The sequence below is a fragment of the Eulemur rufifrons genome, chromosome 11 (assembly GCF_041146395.1).
Source record: "Eulemur rufifrons isolate Redbay chromosome 11, OSU_ERuf_1, whole genome shotgun sequence".
NCBI lineage: Eukaryota > Metazoa > Chordata > Mammalia > Primates > Lemuridae > Eulemur > Eulemur rufifrons.
In genome coordinates this window covers 10,162,553-10,184,252 of record NC_090993.1, presented here as the reverse complement: position 1 = coordinate 10,184,252, position 21,700 = coordinate 10,162,553, and the positions used below count along the sequence as shown (strand labels likewise).

The following is a 21,700-nucleotide window of genomic DNA, read 5'->3' as shown; positions in this document are numbered from 1 at the left end:
AACATTCTTGAACAGTTTTGCAATCATTCATCTAAAACGTGCTAAAGCAGGTGTTCACGATAACCGGACAGCATATGAGTCAGAGCAGGCGTGTGGGGGTCAGAACACGGGTCAGAGAAACATGGAGTCCACACACCCCCCCACCTCCAACTTCCAACACGTGCTGCCAACACAGAGCTGCTTCTTCAGACGTCAAAGCGAGAGGAAACCACAGTATTAAGACATTATCTGGCCTTGTCGAGGGAAGATGTGACTTTTGCTTTCTTATTTTGCCACCCGTCTCGGGGCTTACTTGGGGGTAAGTAACTCAGCCCAACTTGCTTGGACTACTCTTATCTGAGGCACGGCTTCTCAAGGTGTTCTAGCAGAACTGGAAATTAGTAATAAACGTCACCGGAAATAAATGCCGTGTGATCAAATTTAGAAACTGCTGGGAAAGCTGCATTTTTCTTCCCTTGCAGGAATTCTCAGAGCCTTTAAATGGCTGACATGTTGTCGATCTTCAGGAGAAACATATGGGATACAGCAGTTTTCCAAATGTACTTGACCACTTATAGTCTTCCTAACGAGTGTTCCAGGGAACAGAGTTCGGGAAACACTGCCCTGGGGAACTAAGTACGGACGGAATGTTCACCGCAGCCTTAGTAACAGCAGTAACAACAACAAATGAGAAGCAGCATGAACTTGAAGATGATGTTTAGCCTCTACCCCATGAACATGAACGCACATCAAGCAATGGACTGAGTATGACAGGCCCATGGGGGTCTTCAGCCCCGCAAGGGAAGAACGACTTATGCAGTCACAGAGGGGGCCACTCACAGATCCGGACTCATTTCATCATAAAGGCCACATCCCTGCTTGGAGGAAAAAAAAAATCACCAGCAGGGAAAGGCACAACCTGAGATTAAATAGGTCATTTTGATCCTCCCAAGCTCAACACCAAGGTGCTAACAACAACATCAAAATCAAAGCCTTGACTGTGGTTTTTAATTTTTTTGTTTGTTTGTTTGTTTGTTTTTTGAGACAGAGTCTCACTCTGTTGCCTGAGCTAGAGTGCCGTGGCGTCAGCCTAGCTCACAGCAACCTCAAACTCCTGGGCTCAAGCCATCCTCCTGCCTCAGCCTCCCAAGTAGCTGGGACTACAGGCATGCACCACCATGCCCAGCTAATTTTTTCTATATATATATTTTTAGTTGGCCAGCTAATTTCTTTCTATTTTTAGTAGAGATGGGGTCTCCCTCTTGCTCAGGCTGGTCTCGAACTCCTGAGCTCAAATGATCCGCCCACCTCAGCCTCCCAGAGTGCTAGAATTACAGGCGTGAGCCACCGCACCCGGCCTTGACCATGGTTTTTAAAAGCTCTGTCCACTCTTTATCATTTGTGGCAATTGCATCTTGAATCCAACTGGGCCTCTTCAAGCTGTGCTCAGAAATGCTTCCTAATCCTCCAAGTTAATCTTTAAACTTAAGTTCCTTAAAGTTGCATTTGAATTCCTGGCATTTAAAACTGAAACGGTACATATGTGCTGGTATTATCTCCATGTATAATTTATTAAACAGACAACATCAGCACATATATAGACATAATTTCAGCACAACTTTTGCCTTCATTAATTAAAGGGCATAAATGTCTGAACCAAGTTTTAAAAAACTAGACCCCCACTCTGCTAGCCCCTCCTGTCTGTGTTCCAAGAGGCTTCGGGAAAAGACCGATTAGTGTCCGGAGCTTGAGCCAAACCTCCCGGCCACTCCTCAGGCCACCGGGCTCCCCACCCGGCTGCAGGTCTCTGCCATCCTGTCCCGGCACCCGGCGACCTCAGCAGCTGCTGGACGGGAGGAGGCAGAGGCTCCCAAGAGGAGGCAGAAAAAGATTAATGTCGCTGTCATGTTCTGCAGGGCAGGCCGACAGTGTGGCCACTCTCTGCTCGGCGCAAAAGCAGAGGACAAAAACGTCAAGGAGGAAGACGGCGAACGTGTCAGGGGCTAAGGGATAAATGAGGCCAGATAAAGGTTCAAATCGTCCCAACTTTCAGACCAGTGGTGTTCAAGCCAGATCAACCGACAGTGGGCACCGAGTCTGCACCAGACGCCAGGCCAACTGCTGGGCTCAAGACTGTAAGAAATAAGAGCGGGTCCCCTCCTGGGGACACACACAGCCACGCGTGTCAGCAAGCAGGCCACAGTGGTGTGAGGAGTGAGAAGTGTGAGGAAGTGTGGGAAGTGTGAGGAGGTGTAAGGAGGTGTAAGGTGTGAAAAGTGTGAGGAAGTGTGGGAAGGTGTGACCAGGTGTGACGAGGTGTGGGGAGGTGTGTTGAGGTGTGGGAATTGTGAAGAGGTGTGAAGAGGTGGGGGGAGGTGTGAGGAGGTATGAGAAGGTATGGCAAGTGTGAAGAAATGTGGAGAAGTGTGAGGAGGTGTGACAGGGTGTGAAGAGGTGTGGAAGGTGTGAAAAGTGTTGAGGAAGTGTGGGAAGTGTGACCAGGTATGATGAGGTGTGGGAACTGTGAAGAGGTGTGGAAGGTGTGAGGAGGTGTGAAAAGTGTGAGGAGGTGTGAAAGTGTGAGGAAATGTGGGAAGTGTGACCAGGTGTGATGAGGTGTGTAAACTGTGAGGAGGTGTGAAAGTGTGGGGAGGGTGTGGGAAGTGTGACCAGGTGTGATGAAGTGTGGGGAGGTGTGACGAGGTGTGAAAAGTGTGAGGAAGTGTGGGGAGGTGTGGGAGGTGTGGGAGGTGTGAGAAGGGTGTGGGAGGTGTGAAAATTGTGAGAAGTGTGAGGAAGTGTGGGGAGGTGTGAGAAGGGTATGGGAGGTGTGAAAATTGTGAGAAGTGTGAGGAAGTGTGGGGAGGTGTGGGAGGTGTGAGAAGGGTGTGGGAGGTGTGAAAATTGTGAGAAGTGTGAGGAAGTGTGGGGAGGTGTGAGGAGGGTGTGGGAGGTGTGAAAATTGTGAGAAGTGTGAGGAAGTGTGGGGAGGTGTGAAGAAGCGTGAGGACCTTGAGGAGGGGTGAGGAGGTGAGCAGGGAAGGTGGCCCAGGGAGCTGGGCTGGGCTGTGGACCGGGCTGGGAGGCGACAGTCTGAAGCCAGTCAAGGCGTCCCTTCCCTGGACAGGGCACCACAGAGGCTTTCAGGACAGAGACCGGGGCTGTGTCACAAGACAGGGGCCCGGGGTGCGGGCCAGAAGCCAAGGGCCTGGGCTGTGGGGGGACAGAGAAGGTGAGAAGGCAAGTGTGTGTTTAAAGGCAACTCACAGACATAACGCGGCTCAGTGGGTGCCTGGGTCTGGGGGACAGCTGGGGAGAAACGGGGACTGACCACTAATGGGCACAGGGTTTCTTTTTGGGGTGACAAAAAAGTTCCAAAAGGGACTGTGGTGATGGCTACACAAGTCTGAACACAGTACACTTTTGAATGGGGGAATCATATGGAACGTGAATCTTAATAAAGCGGTCATAGGCCGGGCGCAGTGACTCACGCCTATAGTCCTAGCACTCTGGGAGGCCAAGGTGAGAGGCCTGCTTGAGGTCAGGAGTTTGAGACCAACCTGGGCAGCATAGCAAGACCCCATTTCTACCAAAAAATTTAAAACATTAGCCAGGCGTGGCGCTGCACACTTGCAGTCCCAGCTTCTCAGAAGGCTGAGGCAGGAGGATCGCCTGAGCCCAAGAGTTGGAGGCTGCTGTGAGCTGTGATGGAACCACTGCTCTCTGGCCCTGGCAACAGAGTGAGACCCTGTCTCGAAAAAGATTTTTTAAAAAGCTGTTATAAAACCGAAAAAGAGTAAGGAGGAGGTCAAGGAGTGGCCCCTTCAGTACTCAGGGCCTCAAAGCGAGCACAGGACAGAGGCCGGGGCGGTGCCCAGTGCTGGCGAGCAGGCAGGATCGAGGTGGAGAAGGAGGACCCTGGAGGGGGAAGTGGGCAGACGCTGGCAGGAGGAAGTGGCAGCGGTGAGTCAATTCTAGAGCATGAACTGCCCTTCACAGACGCGCGTTTGGGAAACGCAAGACAGAGCTTACTCGAGGCTGCAAGGACTTTGCTTTGAGACCAGGAGACGCGAGCACGCTTGTGGGCAGAGCGCGGAGAGGCAGGAGGGCAGGGGCACAGCGGAGGGCGGGGAAACTGAGGCAGCAGGAAGGGGGCCAGAGGGAGCGTGGGGGGACAACAGTGGGAGAAGGGATGTCAGGCGGGGGAGCCCCGGCTGCTTCTTGGGGGAACCTGATCAGGAGCCGAACGGTGAGTGCACGAGGGTCCCTCCTCCTCCCCCGCCCCTCCCTTGGGCGTCTACGCGGTCTCCGAAAACACCAGGGTTTTTCAGGGCTTCCGCCACGGTGGTAAAAGGGCTGGGAGGGCAGGGGAGGCAGGACCAGGCTCGGAGGAGAAAGAGGAAACAGCAGCAGCCGTCATCTCACGAAAATAAAGCATTTTCCCCCCAAAGGCAAATTCCTTTTGGTTTTCGCATCAACTTCTGCTTTTGCAAGTCCTACCTAGGACAGGTCAGTGGGTGACGCTGTGAGTGACCCCGGCCCCCCCTGGTGACGGCTGCAGGACTGAGCCGCAGCTGCAAGATGCCGCCCTCTGGCCGCTGGAGGCCGGGCAGGAACATGCGAGAGCCCACATGGGTTTCTCTCCCACAAGGGGCCACGGCCCCCTCAGTAACCCCAGGCTTTCAGACGACACGGGAGGGCCCTGAGCTCGGCGTGTGACGTGCTTGTGTCGACAGCAGCGGAGAAGCTTCCGAGGCGGCGGCTGAACCCTGCCCGCTCCCCTAATAAATCAGCTGTTCACGCGTCACCGGTTTGTTCCCCGCTTTGAACCCGTCTGCCTATTTTTTTCAACCGCTAACCCAAGCTTGCATTTGCTCTCGATCATTTTTACTAGTGTCACGTTGGTGTTTGTGGCAGAAATGTCCCCTGCTACTTACTCTCTGTGGGTATGACGGGGTCCCTCGCGCCGTCAGCGAAACTCCAAAGAGGTACCCTCTGCCGTCCTCTAACTTGCAGTTGATTCGGAAGTTTTCTATGCACCATCCTGCTTTGCAAATCCCCCCAAAACACAGCCCATGTCTTAGAGTCTCCACTTCCGTGACACCCCTCTCTGGACACGCCACAACCCTCCCACCCTTAAGCAGCTTTGCGTCCTGACCCTGGGTGCCTGTGCGGGGACCCGCCACTCAGTTCCAGCCTTAACACGTCGCCACGTTTGCTCCAGCTGGGTTTTGCTTTTAACAAATCAAAATGACACAGCTGAAGCCCCCAGCCCACCCCTCCCTGGTTCCATTCTCCCCCAGGATAGTAAGCTCTACCCTGAATTTGGTGTTTTCACACCCAGGCAAGATTATACTTTTGCTACATACGTATGTATGTATTCACAGAGCTCCGTCTTGCACGCCTTTGTACTTCATATGAAAGTAGCAATACCTTCCACAGCCTTCTGCCGCTTTCTGTTCCCCCATGATTACGTCTGGAACGTGTCTATGTTGAAACACACGGCTCTAGTTCACGCATTTTCACTAACGCACCGGACAGCTGGCCTTGAGCAGCACGGGCTTGGACTGCCCAGTCCACTTGTACTCGGATTTTTTTTTCAACCGAATGCGATGGAAAACACAGTATTTGCAGCATGTGAAACCTGAGTATGCAGGGACAGGGGCAGCTCGGGGTCCTGGAACCAATCCCCCACGGATACAGAGGGACGACTGTGTCTGCCACTGCATGAACAGGACACGGCTGTGCGTCCGTCTCCAGCAGAGGGAAACCTAAAGACGGTTAAGACTGTGAACTCTGGAGCTGGCTGACCTGGGCTTGAATCCTGGCTCTACCAGTTATGAGCTGTGTGACCTTGGAAAAGTCACTTGACCTCTCTGTGCCTCAAATACCTCGTGTGTTAAATGAGACTAGTAACAGTAGCCACCTTACGGGTTTCTGTGAGGATCAGGCGAATGCATACACATAGGGCACTCAGACAAATGCCTGCCACCCAGTAAGCACTACGTAGGCGTGCGCTGCCCCGCGGCTGCTGCTGTTACACGTCCTTACGTGTGTTTCCGGACCACGATTCTAAACGCACAGCTACTGAACTGTGATCGCAGGTGCTTTCTGGACCATAGAGGGAACTGTCACACTCAGAAAGGTTAGGAGCCACTGACACATTCGGTATTCGCTCCCGTGGTCTCTCTGCGTTGCTACTTCCTGATATATTGGGGAAATGATGCCAACCCCGGGCAATAGCCATTAGTCAGCTGTTCCAGTCTGCGTTTCTACGTGCCCCAGAGCAGGGTGACAGGACAGTCACAGTCCTGCAATCCAGACTCCCTTCCTGCAGGGTCCCCTGAAACATACCAGGTGGCCGTAGGGAGCTCTGCACTTGAGGTCGACTGTCCAAGACAGCAAGGGCAAGGGCAGGGCCCCTGTGTTTGCGGTGAGGAGTTTTTCTTTTCTTCCGCAGGTCCAGGGACTCAGGACCAGGGTGACTACGGCGGCCCCACTCCCAGTCCTGCAGCCACGGTGGTGGACGGAGAAAAACGCGCACACTGACCAAGCCGTGTAATTCCGGCTGGGGGCAGCCTGAAGCCAAGGTACGCCCAGGCTGCGTCCTGGGCTGGCCAGGGTGAGGGGCCCCCAGGGAGGTGACTGGGTTCCAGGGTCAGGTCTTTACTGTGTCACTTCCCACCTTTGAACTTGGCAAGCATGTGGCCCAAAGAACAGGCCTCCTATCCGAAAGCTGCCAAGGGTCAACCTGAGAACATGTTGAATGCTGGCCCTCTGTGGCCCTGTTTCTCTGTGCTGTCTCTTGTCACCTGAGTTGCCTGGATTCAGGGGCAAGGCTGGTCTGACCACCACGAAGCTGCTTTGCCGGCCCCTGATTAACTCTGTTTACCTTTCTTGGCCTCAGGGTCTGTCCGTGAGATACAAAGTTAGTACAGTCACTCATCAAGGTGCCTTTTCCTTAGAAAGTTCCACGACATGAGGTGCCGTCCCAGAGGGCAGCCTGCGTGCTCTGCCCTGCAAAGCCCCCCAGGTGGCCACAGCGCGAGAGGGCCAGCTTCAGTCACAGAAGTACACTGTCCTGCCCTCCTGCCCCCGGCCTGGGCGGAGGCTGTCGGGCAAGCAGGTCCCCGCTGACGGGTACAGAGGTGGGGACGGGTCATCCCACCCGCAGGATTCTCCCTCTGCAGCCTTGTGGACGACCCGGGCTGGTGGCCGCAGGGGGCCCTGTGATCATGACGGTGTTTGTTAAGTTCTCTGCCACAAACTGCAGTTCACAGCTTACCAGCCAGGGACCTGCCCGTGATCGTCCCAAACGTACTTAAATAAAATGACACATGAGAAGCACGGAGGACGCAATTCTCACCGTGGGAATAACTAGCCAGCCGGGCCCAAAGGCGGCGTGAAGGAGGGTCCCGTGCGGTGTGGCAGCCGTGTGCCACGTCTCGCCACGGCACCACAATCCCTGCTGGCAAACTATGCAAAAACTACACGACAAGTTAGCAGGTACAATGGCCCAGTTTTTTTTCACTCACGAACTAACGTTCCGCTTCAGAAGGGACGAGGATCTGAGGCTTTAGACTCTCCTGGGGACTCCTGCCCTTGTGGGCACGCTTGGTATTAGACGACGCTCCCCGTGTCCTGCCACGGGCAGAACGGCCACCGGGACCTCCTCGAGGGGAAGCCACGTGGCATGACAGAAGGAAGCACCTCCCTGGGAGTGAGACCTTTGGTGCTGTCCCCAGCTCACCGTGGGACACTGGGTTGGGACTTCAAGGACAGCGACCAGGATGGTGAGGGACAAACCTACGATCCATCGGTAGTAACGAGAGGAACTGAGATTTGGCTGACCCCAAGCAGAGAGGACTTGGGGAGACAACAGACGCTGTCAGATCTGGGCCAGGCTGTCTGCCCGGGGAGGAGGGATTCTGTGTGCCGTCGTGGATGGCCCCCAGGGGTGAGAAGGGGAGCTGACCAGCACCACCTTCCACGCCGATGTCGGGCTGGACCCAGGATCTGCCGAGGACAAACCCGGGCAGGCCACACGCTCCAGCCTACCCTGGAGCAGGGCTGTGACGCTGGCTTCCCACACACAACCCAAGATCAGCCAGGGAAACAACCCAGAATCCAGCTGCGGTCTGAAGACACCCTTGTGTCAACCCACATCTAAACCTTCACCCCCGACGCGTCGCAAGAAATGGGCTCTCGCAGCAGGACCGGGCAAACACGGGTGGAAATCCAACCACAGGCAGCAGCTTCTACCAAGAGCTATTCCCTCCACCATAGTGCTGGCAGCTCTTCATAGCGAACGCCTGGCTTTGGGAAACAGTTTTATTTCATGGCAGTGAGATTTATTTTGATCATAACAAGGTTTACTGCAAATGGATTTGACTTACACTTAAATAGGAGCAAAAGCCACTAGTTCTTTTCAAAGCACATATGCTAGAGGGAGAATCACAGAGATGAAGGAATGGAGTTAGCTCCCCACTTTCCTTTGCAAACACCTCACACTTCGTGTCACCACCGGAAGGACTGTCACTAAGTAACATCGGCCTATCAATCCCACACTGGGGAAATTATTTACGTAAAGTCTGTTTTCCCTGCTTTGTGCCAAGTTCCACGAAGGGAAGAACAATATTTGACCTTAACCAGATTCTACAGAGTGTCTGGAGTGCAACAGGCAGTCAAAAGTGTGCGACGGAACCACCTAAACGCCCATCGACGGATGAACAAAACGTTTATCATTTTGCAATATTCTTCAGCCACCGGATGGAACGATATTCTGATACATGCAACAATGTGGATGAACCTCAAAACATCATGCTAAGTGAAAGCAGCCAGACTGAAAGGATACATATCGCGCGACTCCTCTGGTATGAAATATCTGCAATGCAGAAATCCACAGAGACGGAAAACAGACGGGTGGCCGCCAGGGGCTGAGGTGACAGGGATGGCCAGTGACTGTTTAATGGGTATAATTTCTTCCTGGGGTGATGAAAATGTTCTGGGACTAGATAGAGATGATAGTTGCATAATATTATAAATGTACTCGATGACACTAAATTGCATATATTAAATGGTTTTAATTTTATGTCATGTTGGCCGGGCGCGGTGGCTCACGCCTGTAATCCTAGCACTCTGGGAGGCCGAGGTGGGCGGATCGTTTGAGCTCAGGAGTTCGAGACCAGCCTGAGCAAGAGCGAGACCCCGTCTCTACTAAAAATAGAAAGAAATTATATGGACAGCTAAAAATATATATAGAAAAAATTAGCCGGGCATGGTGGTGCATGCCTATAGTCCCAGCTACTCGGGAGGCTGAGACAGGAGGATCGCTCGAGCTCAGGAGTTTGAGGTTGCTGTGAGCTAGGCTGACGCCACGGCACTCACTCTAGCCTGGGCAACAGAGTGAGACTCTGTCTCAAAAAAAAAAAAAAATTTTATGTCATGTCAATTTCACCTCAATGGAAGATTTTTTTTTTTTCCCTAAATTAAAAAAAAAAACAAACAATTGTTGAATGCATGAAATGAGTCCTTGTGTTGCTTTGTGGAGGCTGGGAGGACAAGGACCTCTGGCGGGGACAGATGTGTGCTGTCTTCCCAGCAAACGAGTGTGGTCCTGAGGGGGCCTGGCCCACGGTGAGCCAGAGTTGTCACACCCTGCCCACTTCTCTCCTTACCTGCCGCTGGTCAGGCACCGCAACAGACCGTCACAACACCCTCATGGGACAATGTGACCTCTGACAGCTATGAGGTCCAGGACGCCAGGGAGAGCAGCACGTGAAGTAGGGTACAGCCCAGGAAGCTGATTCCACCGTGTGTGTGGGTTTTCACCCTGTGTTTTGCAGACTGTGTGACCCAGCAGGTGTATGTGACATTTAAAAATTGGGGGGGTGGGGAGGGGAGAGAGCAGATGACAAAATCACATGACATCAAGATCATGTCCCCAGGCCAGGCAGCCAGGTAGTGGGTCCCTCCTGTGTGCCGTGCGTGCAGGTGGCCCACGGCACTCTCGTTTCTGCTTATGTCTGTCCTTCCCAATAGACCATGGCCCTTTGGGGCCGACGTCCCAACTTGGTACCTCTGATCCCAGACTCTGTGCCCAGGTGGTCACTGTTGGTTTATTCACTGAATGGGCGACACTCCCTGAATCGTGAGAGAAGTCAAAGCCTATTCCTGACTTCCCTGAAGGACCTGCCCCAGCAAAACTAACAGAAACGAAAGCGGTAGTGGAGGGAGGGTCTCGGGGACAATCACTGGGTGTGTCCTAACCCAGCGGTTGGCAAACCAGCCCACAGGCTGAGTCTATCCCACAGGCTGTCTCAGTGAGGCTGTGAGCTGTTTAAAAAGAAAACGGGAGACGCAACAGACCACTTGCGGTTCTCAGGCCTAAAATCTTGACCGGGGCCCACCGTGACTTCCTCTCCTGCAGCCTTTTGTCGGGCGAGCTTGAGGACATCAACCCACTTGTAAAGCAACATTATTTGGGCCTCTTCTGTCCTCACACGTTAACAGACTCTACGCTTCAACCACAGGATAAATAAAAAGTGAATATTTAAGAGCCTTTGCAGACCGCAGGGAATGCCTGTGGTCCCAGGTACTGTCTGAACCGTTTGCTGAAGCTATTTCTGTCCCGGGAGAACCGGCCGCCGGCATGTCAGGACAGGGGCAGGCTGCGAACCAGGAAGCGGCTGTCGTCCTCTCGCGGGGAAGGCACGGCCGCAGGAACGGCCTGACCAGAGCAGCTCTTGGACTCACATGATTTTGCTGCTTGCAGCAAAGGGAGCTCGCGGTGCGATTCCGCTGAGGAACCTTCTGTCCTGTTGCTGTTCTTCCCTGGGCAGCCCTGCCCTGGGGGCTCAGAGGGTGGACACGGCGGCAGCCCTCGGGTGGGGGACGGCTGCCGTCAGACACAGCCATGGGTGGGCTCTGGAACTCACCTGGGAACCTGCACCGGCCTTAGGACGGTGCCCTGTCCCTACCAGTCCCTGCCTGTCCGACCCTGGAAAGGCAGAGGAGCAAAACGACACAGCAAAGCCCGCGAGCGCTGCAGCGCACGGTGCCAACAGCAGGGGGCTCCTCATGGGGACAGGGGCGGTGGTGGCAGCCTCAGCCCAGCCTCTGCTGTGGGGCTGGATTTCAGACCTGCTGAGTCTGTTCCCAGAGTGCTGAGGGCGCTAACAGAGACCGGGTCCCCTCAGGTGGCCTGAGACACTGAAGCAGGGCGGCAGGGACAATATAAAGAGCTCAGGAAACGGAGCTGTGAAATCAGAGAGCAACTTCCTGGGAGGTGCTGGGCGGCGGGGGGGGGGGGGGGGGGGACAGCGGACCGAATGCCAATGAGGAAACCTCTCCACCCGCCCCCACACACAGGTGCACAACCTGCCCTGGTGGGTGCACACCCTGCCCTGGTGGCCGTGAGTCCACGAGTGACCACAGGGAGCCGGTGCCACAGGCCAAGACCACGGGTGTGGGGACAGAGGCCAGGCTCAGCAGGATCCCCGCCCCTGGACCGCCCTGTTTCCTAAGCATCTCATGTCTTCACCACCACCAGGAGGCCTAGACACTTCCCTCTGCACAACTCCTAGATCCCAGCCTGGCACGCGACAGGCATGTGATAAACACTTCTTGACTGAACTGACTGCCGAGAGCCACAGCAAAAAACTGCTTATTCCTAGAATCACCCACCTCCCTTCTTCTTGGGTGGGGGGTTTGGGGGGATGGTTTGGATTAGAGCTTCGGCATCTCCTGGCAGGCACAGGATCGGTCGGTCAGAAACCTGGGGCCTTGTGCTGCCTCCGCATGCCGAGCTGGGTGACCAGGGACAAGTCCCCTGACTTCTCTAGACGTTGGCCCCCTCACGTGCAAAATGAGGGGCTGGGCTGCTGGACCTTCCAGTGCCTTCTGCGGTCGTTTCAGGCGCTGCAGTTAGGCACGGTTGACTGGCCGTACTCTCCCCCTATGCCAAGAGTCACTGCCACTTTACAAACACAAACGTTCTAACTTGGTAGCAAAAGCTTTGATGGCACCGTGCGTTGGTAAAGGCCAGGGCCAGCCCCGGGGCCTGACCTTCAGGACAGTGGCCAGGTGTCTAAGCAAGACCCTGCGTTCAGGGCTGCTGGGAGATGCAGAGTGAGAGCCCTAATTTAACTAGGACAGAAGAAGAACAAAGGGATTCCATGTAGACTGCGTCTCCTTCACCCCATGCCAACCCGCAGGAGGAGCATATGGTTTCTGCACAGAGAGGTCAGTAACCGGCCACGGGACCCACACCAGGGGCAAAGGCAGGATCTGAAGCAGCTCTGCGCCCCCTCCTCCCACCGCCAGTCCAGAAGCCTTTGCTGGCCCGGTGCCCACGATGAGCCTCCAGGCCCCTGGGTGACCCTCAAGCCCCAGCCATGAGCTGGCACCACCCCATAGCAGCACGTGACTGACAAACCGTCCCTGCTGCAGCTGAGCGCGGGGACGCGGAAGTCCCTAGCCGGGTTCCAGAACAAACCAGGCCTGACAAATGCCAGGTCCCCATCTGCCCTCAGTTCCCAGGGCAGCGTCTGTTCCCCACCGGGAGGACTGACTTCTCCATTTCCTTCCGAGAACCACCCGGCTGACATGGCAGGGGTTTGTCACAGGGCACGGGACAAGGCTGGACCAGCCCGTTGCATTCAAACAAATGCGGGACCTCGAGTCTGAGTTCCAGGCTGATCATCGAGTCTGAGTTCCAGGCTGATCATCGGGAGGGGGAAGGCCTGGAACACGTGGCTGCCCAGGTGTCGCCGAGCCCCTGCCACACCACCCTGTGCACAGACCCGCTCCACCCAGGAGCTGCTGCCTTTACTTCTGAGCCTGCACCCTAAAACCTGGAGTTGGCGGGCACCATAGCACCTCATGAGCAGACACCCCCGCAGGCCTTGGGTTTCAGGGTCCTGCACCCCTCCCCCGCCCTCCGCCCCATGAAAAAGGCAATTTGACATGGTGCTTAGAGCAGGCCCTCGGGTCAAAGGCCTGGGTCCTACCACTTCTGGGTGCAGCAGGGAGCCGAGTGGGAGCTCAGCTGTACCCAGAGTCGGCACAAGGAACCACAGCTGCCAACACCGGGTGCACGACACTCCAGTGTTCTGAAAAAGCCCCAAAGATCTGGGGCCAAACAGGTAGACACCGACACAGAGGGCACTCGGGGTTAGCAGAACTTGTCCCCTAGCTGCCTCCCCACCTTCCCGGGCGATACCAGGGGGAGGAGAGTGGAGGCAGACTGCAAGAGTCAGCGGCCGGCAGGAGAGCACCTCCGTCCAGGTCACTGAGGACAAAGCCGAAGGGGAACCACTCACGGGGGGGTTAAGAAGAAAGGCGCGGGGCAGATGCTTGCCGGGCTGGGGACGTGCAGGCCCAGCGGGTAACAGCCACCGGAGCAAAGCAGGTTTGGAGACGGAGTCCTGGTGGGTGCCGACCTGCGCCCTGGAGGGTGGTGTCTGCTTCCACCTGGGGTCTCTGCAGGGGAGGGCCCCTTGGCAGGCAGGGAGTGCAAGGGGCCAGGGTGGCGGGCCCAGAAGACACTGGGTGGGCACCCAGCCTCTCACTGGTGTGGCCACGTGGGAGTGGGGGGGGGCCTCCGTGGCGCTGGGCTTCAAGAGAAAAGGAACAGAGTCAGAAAGGGGGCCTAAAGCCGCGTGGCTGCCCCAGCAGAAGGGACTGCGACAGAAGGGAGACAGCAGAGGGGGTCAGGAGGAAGGTGGAGCCCACCACGTGAACACAGCCACATGGCAGAGTCACCCGCAGGGGCAGAGCAGGGGAGAGACCAGAGGCTGACACGCTGGGAGCCATGGGACAATGTGTCACTCCCCTGGCCAGCCAGGAAGACGGAGGGGCAGAGGCCAAGAGCACAGGGCAGGACACACCCTTGACGCCAAGCCCTGGGACGAGAAGCCTGGCTTGCCCAGGACAGGGTCAGGAGAGGAGCTTTAAACTGGACAGAGAGATTCAGTAACTGAGTATGACTAGAAAGCTGTAAGGTCCGTCCGAGAGGTCACTGGGAGTGGAAAGAGAGACGCTGCCTAGCAGAACTTAAAAAATAGTGATTTGGAAAGAAAGTAAATCAGACTGAGGCTGCCTCACGCTCAGGTCACCTAAGATGTGTGCGTGGGGGGGCGGGGCTGCTTCCTGCTGCGCAGCGCTGGAGGGAGGTGTCAGCCGGGGGCAATGGGACCGAGGGGGACAGGACCGACCCACGGCCACCTCACAGAGGGAGGGGCCACGGGGCACTGTGGACAAGTGTCCTTGTCTCTTGGAGCCTCAGTGGGGAGAGTAACAGTACCCTCCTTATGGGTCCTCAGGGAGGCTGAGTAGGTAAGTCAAGGCACAGCACCTGGCATGAAGGACTCGACAAGGACAGAAAAAAAGCTTCCTTCACCTCCTGGACCCCCCCCCCTTCCAGTTCATTCCCAATTTCAAACCCGTGTCCTGCTGCTGTCTTCCCACTGCCCTCTCCTCCTTCCCGCCCAGCCCCGGGACCCACGTCCTCTCTGAGGACATAGGTCCCACTAGAGTCCCCTAATGCTTCAATCCCTTGAATCGTGACTTAACTATGTGGCATACTTTGTATCTCCCCAACTCAATTGCAAGCTCCTGGAGCACACGGTGTTACATGCAGAGAGTTATTCCCTCGTAAGAGGTTTCCAATACTGTACCATAAAGGACAAGCCCCACACCGACAAGGCACGGATGCAGGTGTGAATCCTGGCTCCACCATACACAGCCAGTGTGACCTTGAGCAAGTCCTTCATGACCTCTCTGAGCCTCAGTTTCCTTCTCTGCAAAATGGGAACAGCAGGGCTTTCTTTGCACGGTTGTTGTAAATGATACAAATTGCTTAGAACTGTGCCGAGCAGATAGTACGTGCTTCTTAATTGCTACCCTCCCCCTAAATTGAATTTACTTGGTGTGAGACAGGGGCCCAGACAGCAGCAATTCTAAAGCTCCCCACTTTAGGCGATTGCAATGGCTGAGAATCTGGGTAAGGGAATGAGCGAGAGGAGATTGGAGGCAGGGGCTGGGTTGGGGTCAAAGGGCAGACCCCTTTCTAACTCCCCGGAAGCATCACAGTTTTTGTCAGGAAGCCAGGAATGACTTTGTCCTGCCAGGGTCTGAGATGCCAGCACCTTCCATGCCACCTTCTCCTGCCAGCCACTGTGTGCCCACAGGCGAAACGCCCTCTGCTGTGGTGCCCACTGACCTGGGAGCTGTAGAGGAGACAGCGCCCCCGTGACTTTGGGCCTCCCGGCCAGAGTGGCTCTGTCCGCCTGGTCACTTTTTCCCTTGCTCAGCATTTACTCACCAACCAGCAGATGGTGCAGAAAATGCGCGGCCCTGCCCCTAATCCGGCTCTAAGTTCAGAATGTGCATGTGATTTCCAGAGCGCCACGGCAGTTCCCTACATTCTCCTTTCTGTTTTTCTCTCAAAAAGGGACAAGAATGAAGATCTCAATGTGCGATATTACCAATGCCACAGTTCTTGGGGTACCACCGCCTTGGCCTGACTTTTGCATCTCCCTGGAACCACCCCATTTGGATGCAGTGACAAAGCCCCAGTGTCTGTCTGCAACGCAGCCGACTGCCTGAACTGGTTTGCAGGTTCAAAAGCCGCATTTGGACAGACAATACGCGTTACTCTCAGACTGGAAAATACGCTGATACACTGGACTTAACGAGAAGGTTCTGACTTGTAAGACCCATTTTTACAGGATTATAATATCAACTAAATATCACACAGGCTAATTTTTAGCCAAAAGTGTCTGCTCCAAATTTTCAATCTGTCGCTCCCAGTATATACCAGGGCAATTCTTTTTCTACCTTTTCTTTTCTTTCTTTTAATCAATGACGGTTTCTTTTGAAAACTAGAGACACTGTTATAAGAAATAAGACGCCTGCTTGCGTGGCGCCTCTGCTCATGAGACAGCTCTTAAATTACCCTCACCAGGTGACACGGTTGGCACCTGCCCCTTGGGCAGAGTTCCAGTGAAAATGGACATTTTAGTGCTCGGAAAGCTAATGGGAATCAGAGATGACAATGATGAGAACACTGTGTTACTAAACCTCTGTGCGATGCTTTCCAAAGTATTTGCAAAGCGCTTCACAATTACCGTGTTCCCATTAAGCCAACCACCACCGACCGGTAAAGAAGCGGCCAAGTCACTTCACACGCTCTCCCACGCTCTCATTAATAACATGCCTCGTAAAATGATTTTTGTGTGTCTGTAAAAAAGGCCCGGTCAACTTTTATGGCTTTTTCCTAGGGCCTGCGAGATGAGCTCAGACAGTACCGCCCGATCTCCGGTTGCCGCAGCTCGGGGCTGGGTGTCACCCCAGACTGCTGTTTAGCAATCCGGAGGAATGAGTTAGTTAAGTCGCAGTTCGGTTGGGCTCCTAAGCCAGAGGTTCAAAACATCCAAGTCAGGACAGTCCCACCCTGCCATCACTCAAAAAAAAAAAAAAAGGGGGGGGGGGAGCATTGCCTGGCCCAAACCTGGAGGCCAACAGGCAGATGACCTGGGCAGATGACCAGGCCAGGGGTTAGGTGTCTCGGGACAGAGGGGAAGTTCTCGCGTTCGGGCCTCCCCGGTGGGCACAGAACAGCAGTCCCGGCTCTGGTGTGTGCAGACGCTGCCGCGTCGCCCGTGCACAGGGAGGCGCCCGGTACCCACTGGGCGATGCGAGTGACCGGTGGCCTCCCTTCTCCTCGCCTCTTTCGGGAACGGGAGGGGGTCACCTAAGAGAGAGGCCCGCAGGGAGGACCCGGCCCGACGAGCCCAGAGCCCCAGCCTCGTCCCCCACTCGCCCGGCCCCCGCGGCTGCCAGGCGAGCGCCCCCCGGAGCCCGCGGGCCGCGTGCGCGACTCACCTGCGTGAAGTACAAGTTCATCAGCGTGAGCGTGAAGAACTGCAGGCACACCGGGAAGCAGTAGAGCAGCCAGAAGACGAAGGGGCTGAGCGAATTGGCCGCCACGAAGTCTTTGAAGTAGAAGGAGAAGAGGACGGTGCGCAGGGAGGCCCAGAAGAGGCAGAGGAAGAGGAAGACGCTCTGGTAGCTGAGGCGCTTGTGGCGGTAGCGCAGCACGAGCCAGAGCTGCACGTAGATGAACGCGAAGAGCAGCGCGTAGAACACGGTGTAGACGACCGTGAGGCCGAGCTTCACGTAGGGGGGCACGGCCGGGGTCAGCGTGGGCTGCACGGAGTCATTGCGGACCGGGACCCACGGCGGGGCCGCCATCGGGCCGGGGACGCTGCCGCGCGGCCGGGGTCGCTCCGGCCTCATCGGGGCTCGCGGCCGCCGCCGCCGCCCCCGCGGGGGTCTCCGCGCATCGCGCTCCGCCCGCAGCCGGGAGACTGGAGGGAAGAAAACAAGCCGCACTTCCTCCCCCGGCACCACATGATTCACTGGGGCGGCCTTTGTCTGCGATTGGCGGCGCCGCGCCCGCCGCCCCCGCGCGCCCCCCGCCCGGCGCGTCCCGCCCCGCCCCGTCGGCGGCGGCCCGCCCCCGCCCCGCGCCCCCGGCCTGCGCGCCCCCGCGCGCCCCGCCCAACCCCGGCGCCGTGCCGCGCGCGCCCCCGCCCGGCGCGTTCTCCGCACTGACCCTCGCACTGCGCGCCCCGGGACCGCCCACCCAACCCCCACCCGGGGACCGATCCCCGCACTGCGCGCCCCGGGACCGCCCACCCAACCCCCACCCGGGGACCGACCCCCGCACTGCGCGCCCCGGGACCGCCCACCCAACCTCAACCCGGGGACCGACCCCCGCACTGCGCGTCCCGGGACCGCCCACCCAACCCCCACCCGGGGACCGACCCCCGCACTGCGCGCCCCGGGACCGCCCACCCAACCTCAACCCGGGGACCGCCCACCCAACCCCCACCCGGGGACCGACCCCCGCACTGCGCGCCCCGGGACCGCCCGGCCCGTCCCCGCGCCGCCGGGGGAACCGTGTTCCCAGCCTCGCCCATTTTGCTGATGACTTGTTTTGCAGAAGTTAATTCTTTAAAAAAAAAGAACAAAACATACATTACAAGTTCCCCCCCCCAAAAAAGTAAAACTTGACGGCTCTGTGGCCACGCACTGGCCAGCGTCTGGAGGGACGTTTATTTCTAAATCCAGAAACGCCACAGACAGGGTTTGCGTTTTTGAGGTCAAGTGTGTATACTCACGGTAAGCAAACGGACGGCCCCCGCGAGCGCGCCTGGGTCTCGGGGATAGGCTGCACGGCTTCCTCCCAGGTCCCCGCCGTGCGCCCAGCGACGCAGCGGTGCCGGGACGCGCGCGGGCGGCGGGTCCGCGGATGCAGCCCCCCGGGCTCGAGAGGAGAGCGAAGCGGGCCGGGGACGGCGTGCACCCTCCCGTCGGGTCCAACCCGCCCCGTCGGTGGCCTGTCCGCCCGCCCAGGAGCGCTTCTCTTTCGCCGTTGCTGAGCAGGTCCCTGCCGCTCCCGGAGGCGGTAAAGTTGGGTTGGTTTTTGCCCCGGGGCAACACGCTGCCCTTGCGCTGGGACTTGGGACGTGTTCCGGGCCGAGAAAGGAAGCCAGGCTGCCTTCTGGAAGCATTGCTGGCCAAGCAGTTTGGGTAAAGAGAAGAAACTGGAATTTCCAAGGCTCCAGTACTTTCTTGTGATTTCTTTTCTCATCTTAAATTAATACTCCACTTTGTGCCTAACTGTGTGTTCTTTTTCCTAAAGAGGATCTGGAGGAGCCTGAATCCTCAGAATTGGTGTTCACAACACTCCCAATATATTCCAGGTGATTCCTCGGGGCCCAGCGTGCCTTCGGTGTCCACCTCCTGTTCTCGTTTTTCTAATCCTTTCTCTCTCTCCCCATGGCTATTCAAGAGCAAATACGCAATTGGCTCAATCAGGTCTGCGCAGAGCAGCTGGGCTGATCTTTCTAGAGAATACATCTGACCGAGTAACCGCCATGCTTACTTCCCTTCACTTGCCACTCACTGTTCTGAGGGTAAAGTCCAAAGTCCTACCCGAGTTCACTTCCCTTACCTAGCTCTTAAGAGGTGTTAAGCAGTGTTATTTAACACCTCTCAACTCCCCTAGGCCAACAGCTTCCTCCAACAACTGGCCAAATCCACTTTCTCTGTAAGGGTGTTACTCCCTGCAGACACCCCTTCCAGACCACACCAGCCACCACACTCAGGGTCAGGCTAGGTGCTTTACCTGTGTGCCCACTTGTTAGTCACCCCCGCTTGTTAATACGTTTCCTTCGGGTAGAAACTATGCCTTGGTTGCTGGTGTCTTTTCTGACACTTTGAAAAAAAAAATCTATATACATTTTATTACATTGAAGGAATATAGTTTGTTATCAGAGGTCCCAGCTCTGATGTTTCTCCTCCACTGTGCGTGGGCTCTATTCACAAGACTACCTCATGATGGAAGGTGGCTGCAGACTCTCCCACCATCGTGTCCGCATCCCAGGCTGGCATTAGGAGGAACAACGGAGGAATAAAAGGCGCTTGTCCTCTTCGGTTTCTGGAACCGCCCCTGAAGTATCACGTGATGTATCCACGTTTAGCTCGTTGGTAGAACTTAATTACCTTAGTCAGCTAGTTACCAGAAAGATTGGGAAAGGTAGTTTTATTTCCACATGGCATTGCGCACAGCTAAAAGTCATGGTTCTGTAATTAGAGCAGGCGATCCTTACAGCACCTTCAAAGCAGCTGGAAAGAATGCCAAATGTCTGCAGCAGTCCGCCCCTTTGGCCACCCGGTGTCAAACGTGCTCCTTCCCATCCGCACAATTCTGAAAACAAAGGAAATATACAGTAAAGGTGCTTCCATTTAATAAAATGCAATATCGCTCGTTCAGAACACATTCCCTCCTCCCCTCAAAAGGTCGTCATTTTCTGTATTGAGCTCCAAGCTCAGGAGCTCTGGGTGACAGTCATCCTCTCATTCTGTCTGATCTCAGTGTTCTGTGTCTCATGGACTAAATGATTGAGTTATGCGTCACAGTTTGTCCTGTAGATAATAGAGGAAAAGGGGCTGGGCACAGTGGCTCACACCTGTAATCCTAACACTCGGTCCTAGCACTCTGGGAGGCTGAGGCGGGAGGATCGCTCGAGGTCAGGAGTTTGAGACCAGCCTGAGCAAGAGCAAAACCCTGTCTCTACTAAAAATAGAAAGAAATTATCTGGACAGCTAAAAAATATATATAGAAAAATTAGCCGGGCATGGTGGCACATGCCTGTAGTCCCAGCTACTTGGGAGGCTGAGGCAGGAGGATTGCTTGAGGCCAGAAGTCTGAGGTTGCTGTGAGCTAGGCTGACGCCATGGCACTCTAGCCCGGGCAACAGAGCAAGACTCTGTCTCAAAAAAAAAAAAAATAGAGGAAAAGGAATGGCAAGAAAAGGGCAATTAGTTAACATGTAACACATACACATAAACTACTGCAAGGAAGAAAATATAAGGAGAAGTTAGAGTTCTTGTTTTTGCAGCTGGTCATACAGCTATAATTGATGTTTATGACTCATTAATGCGTGTCACAAAATCCCGCTTTCTCTACATCAGGCATCTCAGCTAGTCAGGGGTCACCCTCATTTCTGAAGGATCTGAGTTTGTTAACGTTGGACATTAGACACGCCAGTAGCTAGAGGCATGGCCATGACTGGATTTTACCTTCTCGCCTCCTTTTGACCACCATGTAACAGCAACCCTTTTTCCCTTTGGTTGTCTCTGTCATCGCAGCCGACACTATACTAGTTTTTGCAATTCACCCACTGGCATGAGGAGTCTGAAATAGCCAGGGTTTCAATTTCCACTTCAATGAAATCTATGCTTGAATCCCCAGGTGGAAGAATTCCTCCTTGGGTACTAAAACCTTCAAACTAGCAGAGCCCAGAGGGGAAGGAACAGAAAGAAAAGAATTGCAAGTAAATCGTTGGCTGTACTAGTGAGAGGCGCTGTTCTCTTGGTTCCCGTAGTCGTGTATTCTGACTGCAGGACAGAGAGCACCATGGATCAGCTTTGGGTTCAGAAGAGATTCTATATGCTGTAGGACAGTGACATTAACTTTCCAGGCACTGTCTTCTTGCAGTCACATAGCTAAGTCTGCAATTGGTGCTCTCACCATTCTATAAGGCCAGCTGCTACTGAGGGACAGAAATTGGGCCACTTCATTTCTTATTTTAGTGTAAAGTGAGGTCCTTAGTCAAAGGCAATATTGTGTGGGACGCCGGGATGATGAAGAAGGCATTTGGAAAGTCCAAGGATGACAGCGCAGCCGGCGTGGTGGGCAAGGAAGGTCAATCCAAGTTCAGAAGCGTCGTCTGCTCCAGTGAAGACAAATTGCTGATATCCTCCGTGATTAGAGTGGTCCATGTAATCTACTTGCAGGTGGCTCTCGGGACCTCCCACGAGTTTGGTACTTTTGGGGAGACTCAGAGTTGGCTGGTGATGGGAGGGGCAGTCCAGATTGTTAAAAACGTGGGTCAGTTCAACCCCTGCCTGCCTGCATGGTCTCTGTGTCCACGAGCCCACTGAACAAGCAGCGGGCCAGCTGGGGACAGATGGGACTCACATCGACAGGGCGCGTCGACTCACCCGCCCAAATGCTGAGAGTCTCCAGTGTAGCCGGATCTTTGGTGAACCGGACTTGGTGGCGTGATGGATCCAAATAACATCCCCGGCCCAAGACGGGCAGCTCAGAGTGCACGGCACTCGCATCTCCTGGATCAGGCCCGTG

General features: G+C 55.4%; 1 protein-coding gene across 1 annotated transcript in view; it reads right to left on the bottom strand.

The window, feature by feature from the left end:
• The window catches only part of GPR137B (G protein-coupled receptor 137B), a 42,026-nt gene extending 24,659 nt beyond the window's left edge, over nucleotides 1-17,367 (bottom strand). The window contains exon 1 of the mRNA XM_069484707.1: nucleotides 16,867-17,367. Coding sequence (XP_069340808.1) covers nucleotides 16,867-17,280 — 414 coding nt within the window. The 5' untranslated portion in view covers nucleotides 17,281-17,367. The remainder of the gene's footprint in view (nucleotides 1-16,866) is intronic.
• Between the last annotated feature and the right edge of the window lie 4,333 nt (nucleotides 17,368-21,700).